This window comes from Rhincodon typus, chromosome 42 (genome assembly GCF_021869965.1).
Source record: "Rhincodon typus isolate 14 chromosome 42, sRhiTyp1.1, whole genome shotgun sequence".
In the NCBI taxonomy this organism is placed as follows: Eukaryota; Metazoa; Chordata; class Chondrichthyes; order Orectolobiformes; family Rhincodontidae; genus Rhincodon; species Rhincodon typus.
In genome coordinates this window covers 8,964,120-8,979,217 of record NC_063373.1, presented here as the reverse complement: position 1 = coordinate 8,979,217, position 15,098 = coordinate 8,964,120, and the positions used below count along the sequence as shown (strand labels likewise).

General features: G+C 45.0%; 1 protein-coding gene across 4 annotated transcripts; it reads left to right on the top strand.

The window, feature by feature from the left end:
• The first annotated feature begins 7,825 nt into the window (after nt 1–7,825).
• Nucleotides 7,826–13,089, top strand: LOC125487563 (zinc finger protein 135-like). 4 transcript variants are annotated; one of them, XM_048619334.1, is made up of 3 exons: nt 7,826–7,873; nt 8,267–8,401; nt 11,543–13,089. In XM_048619334.1, exon 3 carries the CDS (start codon nt 11,659–11,661, stop codon nt 12,952–12,954), a length of 1,296 nt encoding a protein of 431 aa, XP_048475291.1. In that variant the 5' UTR covers nt 7,826–7,873; nt 8,267–8,401; nt 11,543–11,658; the 3' UTR covers nt 12,955–13,089. The 4 variants fall into 4 exon arrangements, with proteins under 4 accessions (XP_048475291.1, XP_048475290.1, XP_048475292.1 ...); XM_048619333.1 differs by having other exon boundaries at nt 7,862–7,900; XM_048619335.1 differs by having other exon boundaries at nt 7,867–7,892.
• Nucleotides 13,090–15,098: the final 2,009 nt, after the last annotated feature.

Sequence of the window (15,098 nt, the reverse complement as noted above, 5' to 3'; positions counted from 1 at the left end):
GTAGTTTAACCAGTTGCATCACACTTGGAAGACATACTTCACATCTACCTTTTAAAATAAGAAGACGTTAGGGTCTAGGCTACCTTCTTAAAATATTTTGAGGGGGTGTGGTCTGGTCCATAACATGCAGAATAAATTTCCTGAGGAAGTTCTGGATGCGGGCATAGTTATGATATTTGAAGGACACTTAGATAAGTACATGAATAGGAAACGTTTAGAGGGATATGGGTTAAAAGCAGGCAGGTGGACTAGTTTAGCTTGATATTATGGTCAGCATGGACTGGTTGGACCGAAGGGTCTGTTTCCTTGCTGTATTGCTCTATGTAACAAGTCCCATGTGTCACTTATATAAGATCAGCTGGTCCGAAAGGTAACAGCCCACAGGATTCAAGAGCAGTTGGGAAACTGGATCCAACTGGCTTGCAAATAGGAGAAAAAGGGTGATGGTGGAAGATTATTTTTGTGATTGGAAGCCTGTAACCAGCAGTAAACCACAGAGATTGGTGCTGGGACCCTTGCTGTTTGTTATGTAAGTTAATGACTCGGATGTGAATATCAATGCTATAATTAGTAAGTTTGCAGAAGACACAGCAATTGGGGGTATTGTTGTTGATAGTGAGGAGATTTATCTCAGGCTACAGTCCAATATTGATCAGCTGGTAAATTAGGCAGAGCAATAATGAATGGAATTTAATCCTGATTAGTGTGAGATGTGACATAACTCCTGGAAGGCCAGTATTCTATCACCACGTCACACTTTATTTACACATGCCTAGTACATGATATAGACCCAGCGAGCACACAGAGTGAGCAGAGCCCCTGTTTATATCTGTCAACCAGGACTCCCTGATTGGAGCAGGGTTAACAACCCCACCTGGCTGACCTTGTTCCAATCACCACATCCCTCCCCCTCTAAGTCCTGGGGCATAGAACTGGCCTTGTTCCTGTAGCTTCTACTGGGGCATTTTCACACCAGGTTCAGTTCCTCCGACTCTGCCTCGGAAACTGGTAGTGTGCACTGGACTATAGCCCACCTCTCGTGCCCGGAGTGTCTTGGCCGAAACTCATCTTCAGGCAGTAACGGCATCGAGGCTGTGACATCTGCCATGTCCATCTCATCCTCAGAGGTTTATTTGACACCAGGCAGAGGTTTTGACAGCCTTGTCGGATGGTCTGAGGGGCCAGGAATGATTTGCTCCACTCCGTTTGCGAGGTTGTAGCTTTCAATGTGGTCCAACGCGCTTGTTCAGGACTGCCTCTCCCACCTGAACTCTGTACATCTGGCATCAATCGTGTCTCATACCCGTGTAGGGCCATGTTTGGAGTTTCGACTCCAAATTTCGTCCCCTGAAATAAACTACCTCTCTAGCTTAGAGGAGTCTTGTGTCTGGCATTCCTGATTTCACCCTTCCCCCTCCCCAGGTCCAGGAAGATTGGGTTTAATCTAGTTAGGAGGCTTCTTCCCATTAGCAACTCTGCTGGAGCTGTCCCTGTAGTTGCACAAGGGGAGGTCCAATAATCAAGCTGATAATCAAACATGAAACAGGACAGTTTGGTATTGAGTGAAGCTGTTTCATTGCACCTGCTCTTTCCACCACACCATTGGATGATGGACAGTATGCACCTCTCCTTATATGCTGAATGCCACTCAATTTCAGGAAATTTCCAAATTCCACGTTGGTAAATGACGGCCCATCACCAACACCTCCATGGGCCCGTGTATTGCAAAAGACGCTTGCAGCTTTCCAATTATCATCCCCATGTTTGACGAATGAACTCCATGCGTGTCCAACCACTTTGAGTGGGCATCTGCAATGACTAAGGACATAGACCCCATGAAAGGATCTGCATAGTCAACGTGTAACCGAGTTCAGGGTTTACCCGGCCATTCCCATGAACATGCAGAAGCTGCTGCCGGAAATTTTTGTCCTTGTCGGCCTTCTGGGCACTCCCCCACAGATACGGATATGTTGGCATCCAATCCTGGCCACCAGATATAACATCTCACCAATATCTTCACTTTGGAAACCCTTAGAAAAACCTGGTGTTCAGCCAGGATCCAGTGGTGACCTTTTCTCGGGACAATCACTCTTGCTCCCCATAATAATATGCCATCCTTTACTGTGATCTTGTCTCTCTGGATCCAGAAAGGTTTCGATTCTGGTCGTGATGATCCTTTTCTTCTTCTCATCACCAGACGGTATCTTTTTGTGTCCACAGTCTGATATTGCCAACGATGACCAGAAGGGTGTCCAGAAAGTTTAAAACCGGAACGGACTCTTCTCAGTGGTGTATCTGAGAGTGGGAGGTGGCTCAAGGCATCCGCATTTGCCACTTGGGCCCCCCAGATGGTGTTCCAACTTGTAATTACACGCACTCAGAGTAAGAGCCCACCACTGAATTTGACCTGAAGCTATGGGTAGCATGGCCCTGTTCTCTTTAAGTAGCCCTAGCAGGGGTTTGTGGTCCGTAAATTACAAATTTACATCTGTAAAGGGATTGGTGGACCTTTCCACACCAAAGATGACCACCTTCTCTATCTGAGTGTATCTTCATTCAGCATTAGCCAAAGTCCGGGAAGCATACACTATCAGGTGTTGCTCTCTGCTGGGCCACCGGTGAGCCAATACTATACCGATATCATGTCAGCACCACTTCTTGTTTGGGTTCGTAGTGTGCCAACACCTTAGACAATGTTAGCTGCTTCTTCACTTCCCTAAAGGCTATATCTTGACTATGAGGCCATCTCCAAGGCTGATCCTTTTTCAACAGCAGGTGTACGGGTGCCAGGATGGACAGGCTAGGTTATGTATGAATTTTCCGTAATAGTTCACCAACCCAAGGAGAGACCTAAGCTCCGGTATAGACATGGGAATCGGGGCACATTTGTTCACCCTCACTTTATCTTCCAATCGGTGCAACCTGGTCTTGTTGACTCTGTAGCTTACTTGGGGTGTCTGGAACACACAACTTTCCCTGCTAAGGTACACCCCCACCCTGGAGAAATGTTTAAGCAATATGTCCAAATTCTCTAAATGCTTTTTATTGGTCTTCCCACTTATTAGCACATCATCCAGATATGTGGTGACCTGGGGTAGACCTTGTAAAATGTTCTCCATCATCTGCTGAAAAATGGCACAGGCTGATGATACCCAAAAGTCAGTCTTTTATATTGGTAAAACCCTTAACAGTATTAATTGTAGCATATTTCTAGGAATCCTCATTTAATCACAATTGCACATGCGCATGGCTCTTGTCAAGCTTTGTGAAGGGCAACCCTCCCCCCACCAGTGTTGCATATAAGTCCTCTATACTAGGTAATGGGTATTTAGCAAGCTGCAAGGAGTGGTTTACATTTCTTTGAAATCCCCACAAAGGCAAACCAACCTATCGGGTTTCACAATCGGTATGACCAGTTCTGCCCATTCCACAAACTGTTTTGGTTTGATGATTCCTTTGCTGTCCAGCCTCCTGATTTCTGCCTCTACTTTTGGACTGAAAGCAAATGGCGCTGAGCAGACGTTGCAGACTCACAAAATTGTTTCTTAGTCAATGTTTAAGGTGGGCTCGAACCCCTTAAAGTTCTTAGATCTCTGGGTATTTAAATAGGACTTCACTCAGGCAACCATTTTCTGATTGAAACATTTTGAGCCAATCAATTTGAATCTTTCTCAACGAATTTTGCCCCATCAAGCTTGGGCCCAAGCCTTTTACTACAATCAGTGGTACGAGACCAGAACTGAAGTTGTACCGTTAATTGTAGGGGCTCCCCGTTACAGGTTCTCAGCCTGGCTGAGGCCTTAGGTAAACTTAAAGATTGGAGTCCAGAATTTTGCTGAAGACTAGCTCTGCAATCACTGATACAGCTGCACCAGTAAGGATCTCCATTAGAATCGCCCGACCATTTCACCAGATGTTTATTTTGACTGGGTCTGATTTGGATGTTGCTAAGCAATTTTAACTGAAGCCTGATTCACACTCAGAAGACAGGAATGGTTTCTCTCCACTGTCAACCTGCTACATCCATCCTTGACCAAAATACAACTATATTAAGATTACAATAAATTGTACAACTCTATCTGATCCTGAGATTGGTTTCAGTTTCTGACTGAAAATCTTCCCCCTCCAATGCCCCACTGTGGGTAATTCACCACAACTTACTTTTAATTTGGCTACTTATTAAGAAATCAAGTCAAGTACTGAAATAACGATTTGAACTTTATTGCACGTAGCAACCAAAATAAGACCCCTTAAGGAACAAAGTTAAGGCTCACAACTCAACTTGGCTATTACCTGTTTAATGGTGGAATTTAGCTATGATTTCAACCAACACTCTGTCTCTGGAAGTTTCCAGGGTTCAATCCTTGTGCAGTCTTGATCTTTGAAGTTCAGCTAAAGGGGGCATTCTGTTGTTGGATTCTTACACAGATTTGCGTCCTCCAGGTCTATGATGTAATATTAGTGATGATATTTTTGGAGTCCTTTCATTCAAAATATTGATTACTCTTTTGCAGTCCTTGAGTCTTCAGCTTGCTTTCTTATGAGAAGTAGCTTCTTTATCCCTTGTTATATTTGGCCTTAACTGGCTGATCGAAGACACCAGTTACCAAGCAGGTGACAGAGCAGTTTTGTTTATGCAATCTCAACTCCTTATTTTCCCAGACATGGCTAATTGCTTCCAATCTCTATGCAACTGCTTGTCTTTGTCCCTTTACAGCTTATTCCAGAGTTATTGCTGCTTCTTTCCATGTGTAACAGTTCATCTTTGTTGATTCTTTCAATACATGAACAGTTATTAAAGTTTGGGAGTCTATAATATCACAACCCTAAGAAATTGATGTTAAAAAGAAAAAAAAAGTGGAATGGGAGAGAACAAAAAACACACAAAGGCAGGTTGTGAAATTGAGCTGAATGAATCAGGTAATTTGCGGGACAGGAAAAGAAACTGTGATCCTGAAAACCGCTGGATGGTCATAAAACATTAACTGATTCAATAATGTCCATCAAGTAAGAGAACCTGCCACCTGGTCTGGTCACACACAAGACTCTGGTGGGAGACCAGTGAAAGAGGCAGAGTATAAAGCAGAAGAATTTTATTTTATCAACAACTCTAATAGAATTCTGACAAATTCCTCCAAATCTTCCAACCTCCATCACCTTGAAAGACCAAGGTAGAAGTGAACTCAGCTAGGAATAGATAGGAGCAAGTCTTTATAAACTTATTAAAACTGTCCAATTAATGAAGACTTTTTGAACTTGTCATTGACCCAAAATAGCAAATGAAAATAAGGTGAATTTTACAAACTTAAAATTCAAATAATGAAACTGAAGGTTCAACACAGTTCCGGCAGACCCTGTGTAACAGAGTGTGTCAGTCACGTCAGTCAAATTTCCAACTTAATCAGTTTTATTTTTGAACAAATGCATCCTCAGCAACATGCAGCAGTCCTCTAAGCTGGTTGTCACAGTGAACCGGGCATTTTTATCTTGAAAACAATCATGCAGAATCAGACTTCACCAACTCAAACTGTAAGTGTGTAGAATGGGATCTGTGTAAATTAAATGAAATCAGTTTATGATGGACTTCTCGACGCCAAATGTAACTGTTGAACCGAGTCAGGCCGCATCGCATATAACTGTCGATCAGTTCATGAAAAATTCAATACACATTTATTGAACTTGCCCACTTCCACCACAGGAATAACCGCACTGCTCATTGAAGTCTGTGCTTGACTGTACCATGTTTGACTGTAATGTGTGAAATCTCACTGCAGTACTATATGTGCCTGAACTGAGCCTGGATCTGGCTGTGCTGAAAGTAATCTTATGCCAGACTGTATCGACCACCCTGAAGGTGACCTGTCCTGGATAAGAGGGAAACATGATTGCATAACAGTTCAATAGTGATAGAAACCAAGCTAATCTACGCATAGAATATACAAGTGGAAAACAATACTATGTTGAACTCCAACAATACACATTGAACTTATAGGCACTAAACGGAACATTCTCACACCCAATGTACATGTGCTAAACTGAATATAATCACATTGAACCGGACCCGTTCATAATGACTATAATGAACAATGACGTGAGAAAGTCCTCACTAAGATAATCATGGAGAACTAGACATATGCAGGGAGAAAATATGTTCTTGGACGCGTCCAAAATGATCACTACTGAGAACCTGACACCGTTTTCCCAGGAGCATTCATATTTCCCAGTATGGTCAGTGAGAACTTTACAGCTGACAGCATAGCCAGGCAGTTACAGTTTTAAGAAGAAATACGATTGGGATCATTCTCCAGTCTTTGGTCCTCCACATCAGGAAAGGGTGACATCTTTTAAAAAACGACCAGCATTTCATTCCAGCAAAGGAAAACATCACACAAGCAATCGCTGCCTAATTAGTTTCTTTAAACAATTTCAAGAGTTTGAATCAACTAACCATCTCCCTGAAGCCCGAGATCCATTATAAATATATATATATGTATGACCATTTGTTTACTGAGTTGCAGAACCCACTCAGAACATCAGACAAAAATGCATGGTGATACAAAACAAGTTGAATGCTGGCCATTTACTATCCCATCTTTGCAGCGACCGCAGTTCCGGGTTAAATACTGCCGATAGATAGGAATGAATGGAACATTGTTTATTTGTGTTTGATCTCCCATTTTCAAACCTCATGTCTCCATGTTACCATGGACTTTCCACCACAAAATCGGGGAGGGGGCATGGGAAACAAGCCTGGTGTGTGGGGGTGGGTGAAAGACATGGGGAAAGTATTCAAGCACTACAATTATTGACTTAATACTAAGTCCAGAAGGTTGCAGGGTTCCCAAGTGAAAATTGACAGGCTGTTCTTCCAGATTGCACTGAGCTTCGCTAGAGCACTGCAGAAAGCCTTACACATGGCGCGACGACAAGGTAATGTGTTGAAATGGCAGGAAACTGGTAGCTAGGCTACAAGATGGCAACAGAGTAAGATGCTTCAGCTGGAGTTCCTCTGCTGGCCAATCCCCTTTCCTTTCTCTTTCTTTTTTCCCTCTTTGCTGCAGTTTTTCTTCCCCCTCCCCCCACCAAACTTTTAACTTCTTAAACTATCATACCTGGAGGGAATGGAGAACGGAGTCCAGAGGCAAGTTGCAGTCGGAGCCTGGAGCTGGGAGCCAAGTCGTGGCCGGAGCGCAGAGTGGGGAGCAGAGCAAGCCTGGGCTGACTGGGGGACGAGTCCTGGAGGTGAATCCAGGCCAAAGGCCCACATGTGGACACAGCAAGGCTTTGTGTTCTGAAGCCCGGTGGGCACAGGCTCAGGGAAAAAGCACAATAACTTGAGTATTCTAAAGATTTTCATTATCATTCTGGACTTGTTAAACTCTGCATTTCATCGCTAGTCTCTTTTTTTATTATTTCAATCTGTAACAGCACTGAAAGTATCTGTACCTAGGTACCCTGTACCTAAGATGGCGCCGAAACGCAACATTACAAACTTTTCACTGTACTTACTCATTTGAGTGCATGTGACAATAAAAGCTATTATGATTCCTCGGAGGTATGATACATTATGTCTTATTACTTGTCTGATATCTTTTCCCTCACTTGCAAGTTTTCTTACTTTAACAATATTCATTTTAACACTTTTTTGGATTGGCCATCACAATTTCAGACCCTTTGTGGTATAATTGAAATTTAAGTTTTGTTGTTTCACGCCTTTGCGATCTTAGTCTTTTTCCTCCAATCAATGGGGTGTGGAGCAGTGGGTGGGGCGATAGGACCAAGCGGGGTGCGGCGGTCCTCCAACCGATGGGCGGGACTAGAGTATCCATGTGACCGTCCGCTGCTGCGCAGGCGCAATGTTGCTGCGATTGAGGTCTGCTTCAGAGGAGATTGTGAGACAGTTAGTGACGAGTAACAGTGGAGACGGGGAGAGAAATTGACATAGTGTGGATTGTGAAGTTTCATTAAGCCTGGGGGTAGAGCCCAGGCTCGGGTTAGAAGCACCTAGTCCTGGGTTTGCAGCGAACGAGAATATTCCTGCAGGCCTCGGGTTGGGAGAGGCCAAGGGTTTGCCGCCATCTTTATTGAGGGCAATGTCTGCGCGGCCGCCATGTTTATTCGGGGCACTGGTCCGCCGGAAACTGCATTGACTGGAGGTTAAAAGGGGATGATATATGGGCCACAAACTGGAATTGTAAGAAGTGTTTGTTTCTTCTGGGTTTCTACCTTGGAAATCATTGATAAATTTTGTGAACTAATTTTACAGGATTCTCTAACGAGAAGCTCAAAAGAGTCATCACACCAACACTTGAAACTGCCACTGGATTCACAAGGATCTGAAAATCATTGGTCTTTAACTGTGGAATGACAAAGGTTCTGTCTTCTGGGAAAATGTATACAGGTATGGATGTGACTGTAAAAGCACTGAGATATCCAATATAAAGCAAACAATTACGGACGCTGGAGATCATAAACAAAAATAGAGATTGATCAAGAAATTCAGCAGGTCCAGCTGTATCTGTGGTGAGAAAACACAGATATTCAAAATCTGATTAGACCACCCCAAAAGTGTGTATTCAGCTCTGGCTATTGCACCTGAGAAAGGATTGACTGTATTGCCCTTAAATGTGAGTGCAGAGCAGAAGCCCTGTACTCGGAGGGTTTAGTTATAGAGTTATGGAGCTTTACAGCACGGAAACAGACCCTTTGGTCCAACTCGTCTGTGCTGATCAAATATCCTAAATAAATCTAGTTCCATTTGCCAGTATTTGGCCCATATCCCTCAAATCTTTTTTATTCATATACCCATCCAGATGCCTTTTAAATGTTATAATTGTACCAGCCTCCACCACTTCCTCTGGCAGCTAATTCCACACATGCATCACCCTCTGTGTGACAAAGTTGCCCCTTAATTCCCTTTTAAATCTTTCCCCTCTCAACTTAAACCTATACCCTCTAGTTTTGGACTCCCCTACCCCAGGGAAAAGATCTTAGCTATTCACGCTATCCACGCCCCTCGTGATTTTATAAACCTCTACAGAGGATTAGATAGGGTGGACAGTGGGAGCCTTTTTCCTCGGATGGTGATGCCTCGCAAGAGGGGACATAGCTTTAAATTGAGCGGTGATAGATATAGGACAGATGTCAGAGGTAGGTTCTTTACTCAGAGTAGTAAGGGCGTGGAATGCCCTGCCTGCAAAAATAGTAGGCTCGCCCACTTTAAGGGCATTTAAATGGTCATTGGATAAACATATGGATGATAATGGAATAGTTTAGGTTAGATGGGCTTCAGATTGGTTTCACAGGTCGGCGCAACATCGAGGGCCGAAGGGCCTGTACTGCGCTGTAATGTTCTATGTTCTATGTTCTATGTTCTACAAGGTCTCTGATGCTCCAGGGAAAATAGCCCCAGCCCATTCAGCTTCTCCCTATAGCTCAAACCCTCCAAACCTGGCAACATCCTTGTAACTCTTTTATGAATCCTTGCATGTTTCACAACATCCTTACTATAACAGGGAGACCAAAATTGTATGCAGTATTCCAAAAGCGGTCTAACCAATGTCCTGTATAGTCGCAACAAGGCCTCCCACTCCTATACTCAGTTCACTGACCAATAAAATCAAGCATACCAAATGCCTTCTTCACTATCCTATCTACCTGTGACTCCACTTTCAAGGAACTATGAACCTGCACTCCATTCTTTGTTCAGCAACAGTGCCCAGGACCTTACCATTAATTGTATAAGTCCTGCCCTGATTTGCCTTTCCAAAATGCATCACCTCACACTTATCTAAATTAAATCCCATCTGCCACTCCTCAGCCCATTGGCCCATCTGATCAAGATCCCATTGTACTCTCAGGTAACCTTCGCTACATCTCCAATTTTGGAATCATCTGGAAACTTGCTAATCATACCTCCTGTGTTCATGCCCAATCATTGATAAATGTGATAAAAAGCAGTGGACCCAGTGCCGATCCTTGTGGCATACCGCTGGTCACAGGCTTCTAGTGTGAAAAGCAACCCTCCACCACCACCCTCTGCCTTCTACCTTTGAGCCAGTTCCATATCTGAATGGGTAGTTCTCCCACTATTCCAGGTGTAATTATCAGAATAGATTTCAAAAAAAAAAACATGTATATAGTTTTGAACAGTTAGAACAGTATTTAGGCAGTTCAGCCCTTTAAGAACATACTGGCTCTTTGTAGAATAGTCCAGACTGTTTCATTTCCTACTCCATCCCCGACACTTTGCAAGTTTATTTCCATCATGTGCTGACATAATTTCCTCTAACAATCATTGATCATTTCCATTTTCGCCACTCTTTTCGACCCACGTTCTGCAGTTTAACCAGTCACTGCAGGAAAAATAACCTTGCCGATCTGTTTCTTTCCCAACATCTTAAACCTGTCTCACCCAATCCTTGTGCCATCATAGAATCATACTGAAGAGGCCCTGCAGCCCAGCGAGTCTGTGCTGCCAATAGTACAAAAAATACACTTTCCATCACTAGGCCTATGGCCTTGAATGTTATGACACTTCAAGTGCTCATTCAACTACTTTTTAAAAGTTGTGAGGTTATCCGCCTCAACTATCCTTCCAAGGCAGTGCATTCCAGATACCCACCATCCTCTGGGTGAAAATAAATTCCTCAATTCGCCTCTAAACCTCCTGTATATTTTTACCTAAAAACTGAACCCCCCCCCACCAATTATTGACCCCTCTACTAATTAGAATAGATTCCCCTTATTTGCCCAATTCATGCTCCTCATAACTTCTCACACCCCAATCAGATTTCCCCCTCAGCCATGTCTGCTCAAAGGAAAACAATCCCAGTCCACCTGTTCTCTCTTCAAAGCTAAATCACTCCAGCTCAGACAATATCCTGGAGAATTGTATCTGCAGTGCAACCACATTCTTCATATAGTGTGACAACCAGAACTACACGCAATACCGTAGCTAGCCTACATAGTGTTATTTACAGCTCAGTCATAACCTCCTTGCTCTTGTATTGAATGCCTCGACTGAAAAAAAAACAAATATCCCAAATGCCTTCTGAATCAATTTATCCATCTGTGCTGCTGCCTTCACGGATCTATGGAAATGAACACTCGGTCCCTCTCATCCTCCATAATTCGCAAGGTCATCTCATTCATCATGTAACCCCTTGTTAGACCACTCAAAATACCTTGCATGTCAACTCCCTTTTAAAATGCCTCATGGATTCGGGTTCTCCTACCCCTTCAGATTGAATGTTTCAATTGAACGGAAGTGAGCAAAGAATTAAAGTAACAAGTAACTGTAAGATCAGGGTGCAGCTTATGGACTGAACAGAGGTTGTGATTACTCAGTCTGTGTTCGCTGGTCACTGTGTCAAGCAGATCACATCGTAAACGGTAACTTATCTGCATGTAGTATATGGAAATCACTGTTTGTTTACATCTTTCAAACCGTGAGGAAAAGCATTTTCCTCGTGCTGGCTGGATAAGTTCCCACATTCGTTCAGTTCAATTTCACAGCCGGTTTTTGTGTTTCTCCTCACAGTTTTTTCTTTCTGCGTTTATTTGACGGGATAGACTTGCAGTCTTGAAACTGAAACCAAACGTCACATCACGATCTGCCAGAGTTATTTGCAGCCTCAGTGTTGTTGGGTTGTGGACATGGATGAAAGTAGCACGGTCCCCAGTGGGGAGAAACCATACACGTGTGCTGTGTGCAGGCGAGATTTCAGCCGATCATCTGGCCTGTTAAGACACAAATGCAGTTGCAGTGGAGAGAAGCAGTGTAAATGTGGAGACTGTGGGAAGGGATTCAATTACCCGTCGGAGTTGGAAACTCATCGACGCTGTCACAGTGGGGAGAGGCCATTCACCTGTACTGAATGTGGGAAAGGATTCACCCGGACATCTGAACTGCTAAGACATCAACGCGTTCACACTGATGAGAGACCTTTTAAGTGCTCAGACTGTGGGAAGTGTTACAAAACCTCTGGGGAGCTGACATCACATCAATTTGTTCACACTGATGAGACCCCATTCAAATGTTCTCAGTGTGGGACTGGGTTCAGAAAATTGGATTATCTGACTCGACACCAGCGCATTCATGGGGGCAGGCCATTCACCTGCCCTGAATGCGGCAGGGGATTCACTAACACATCCCGCTTGCTGATACACCAGCGAGTCCACACCGGGGAGAGACCATTCACCTGCTCTGAGTGTGGGAAGGGTTTCACTCAGTCTTCTCACCTACTGGAGCACTGTCGAGTTCACATTGATGACAGACCTTTTAAATGTCCAGACTGTGGCAAGTGCTTTAAGAGTTCAGGGGAATTGATATCGCATCAACGTATTCACACAGACGAGAGACCGTTCAGGTGCTCTCACTGTGGGAGTGGCTTCAGGCAATCATCTCAACTCACCGCGCACCAGCGCGTTCACACTGGGGAGAGGCCGTACAGCTGTTCCAAGTGCGGAAAGGGATTCACTCACTCGTCCCACCTGCTGACACACCAGCGCGTTCACACTGGGGAGAAACCATTCGCCTGCTCTGCGTGCGGAAAGCGATTCAGTCACTCATCCACCCTGCTGACGCACCAGCGCGTACACACCGGGGAGAGGCCGTTCACCTGCACCAAGTGTGGGATTGGATTCACTCAGTTGTCTGCCCTGCAGACACACCAACGAGTTCACAGCGGCGAGAGACCTTTCAAGTGCCCAGATTGTGGGAAGTGCTACAAAAGTTCCCAAGGACTGATGTCTCATCAGAGCATTCACACTGGGGAGTGGCCCTTCACCTGCTCCGAGTGTGGAAAGGGATTCAGTCAGTTTTCCGGCCTGGTGACACACCAGCAAGTTCACACTGGGGAAAGACCATTCACCTGCACTGTATGTGGAAAGGGATTCACCCGATCATCCAACCTACTGAGGCACCGGGGCGTTCACAAGTCACTGCAGTGATTGAGCTTTTAAGGTGAATTCAGGACTGAACTGTGTACACTTCAGTCTGTGTCTGTGCAAGCAGATAACCTCCAGTCCAGTAATAGACGTTAATACTCTAGACACAAATAAAATAAATCAGTTAGGTGTTCAACACAATTTTTGTCAGTTCTCTATACCTCTCACACAAGTTAGTTCTTCTGAAAGTGTCCTGTCTTTCCATCCTGGCCTCGAGCAACAAGTGTGAGAAGCTCATGGAGCATCTTTGTCACTAATACTTAGACTGTCTGATCAGCTGCTTTTGCTGCTTCGCTCCCTTCCACTAGCCCATTGACCTAAACTATCTACAATGCTGCTCGTAGTTCAAGCGCTGAGCCTGCAATTTCCTGTGTTGGGCTTAACTTTAAATAAAAAGTTCACTGCTCCTGTCCATTTCATAACACTCAGCCGATTGTGTATCCATGTTGCTGCTGTCAATTTATTCCGTGAACTCCATTACTGCTCACAAGTCTACGCTGTGGCATTTTATTAAATGCCTTCTGGAAGTCCATATAACACTATGATCATCATTTACCCTTTCCTTTACCTCAAGCAAAACAGCAAGTAGTTTAGTTGTACCTGATTTTTTTTTTCCTTAAATCTGTGTTTTCTTTAATTAATCCTCTCGTTCAAAATTGTTAGTCCAAAAATAATAATTTTGAGAAGCTTCCAAGCCATCGGGATTAAACTGATTGGCTTGTAGTTGCTCAGCTTATCTTTAGTTTTTTTTTCAACAAAGGCAAAATGTTTACAATTCTACAGTTTTCTGGCATAACCACTTTGTTTAAAGAAGGCTGGAAAATAGTGCAGTGCTTCCTGCTTTTCCTTCCCTTTGCAGTATTTCATCTGTCGTCACTTTAAGTAGACACCACTTGTTCAAGGATAGTAGGAACTGCAGATGCTGGAGAATCCGAGACAACAAGGTGCAGGGCTGGATGAACACAGCAGGCCAAGCAGCATCATAGGAGCAGAAAGGCTGACGTTTCGGGCCTAGACCCTTCGTCAGAAATGGGGGAGGGGAAGGGGGTTCTGAAATAAATAGGAAGAGAGGAGGAGAGGATAGGTGGAGAGGAAACAGACAGGTTGAAGAGGCGGGGATGGAGCCAGTAAAGGTGAGTGTAGGTGGGGAGTTAGGGAGGGGATAGGTCAGTCCAGGGAGGACGGACAGGTCAAGGGGGCAGGATGAGGTTAGTAGGTAGGAGATGGGGGTGCGGCTTGAGGTGGGAGGAGGGGACAGGTGGGAGGAAGAACAGGTTAGGGAGGCGGGGACGAGCTGGACTGGTTTTGGGATGCGGTAGAGGGAGGGGAGATTTCCATCTCCAAAACCTCTCTCTCCTTCCTGGACCTCTCTGTCTCCATCTCGGGCAACCACCTAGCAACCGGTATCCATTTCAAGCCCACCGACTCCCACAGCTACCTAGAATACACCTCCTCCCACCCACCTTCCTGCAAAAATGCCATCCCCTATTCCCAATTCCTTCATCTCCGCCGCATCTGCTCCCAGGATGAGGCATTCCACTCCCGTACATCTCAGTTGTCCTCGTTTTTCAAGGACCGCAACATTCCCCCCTCAGTGGTCGAGAACGCCCTCAACCGTGTCTCCCACATTTCCCGCAACTCATCCCTCACACCCCATCCCCGCAATAAGAGCCAAAAAAGAATCCCCCTCGTCCTCATGTACCACCCCACCAACCTCCGGATCCAACGCATCATCCTCCGACACTTCCGCCATCTGCAATCCGGCCCCGCCACCAAAGACATCTTTCCCTCCCCACCCTTATCTGCTTTCCGGAGGGACCACTCTCTTCGTGACTCCCTTGTCCGCTCCACACTCCCCTCCAGCCCCACCACACCCGGCACTTTTCCCTGCAACCGCAGGAAGTGCTACACCTGCCCCCATACCTCCTCCCTCACCCCCATCCCAGGCCCCAAGAAGACTTTCCACATCAAGCAGATGTTCACCTGCACATCTGCCAATGCGGTATACTGCATCTGCTGTACCCGTTGTGGCCTCCTCTACATCGGGGAAACCAAGCGGAGGCTGGGGGACTGCTTTGCAGAACACCTACGCCCGGTTCACAATAAACAACTGCACCTCCCAGTCGTGAACCATTTCAACTCCGCCC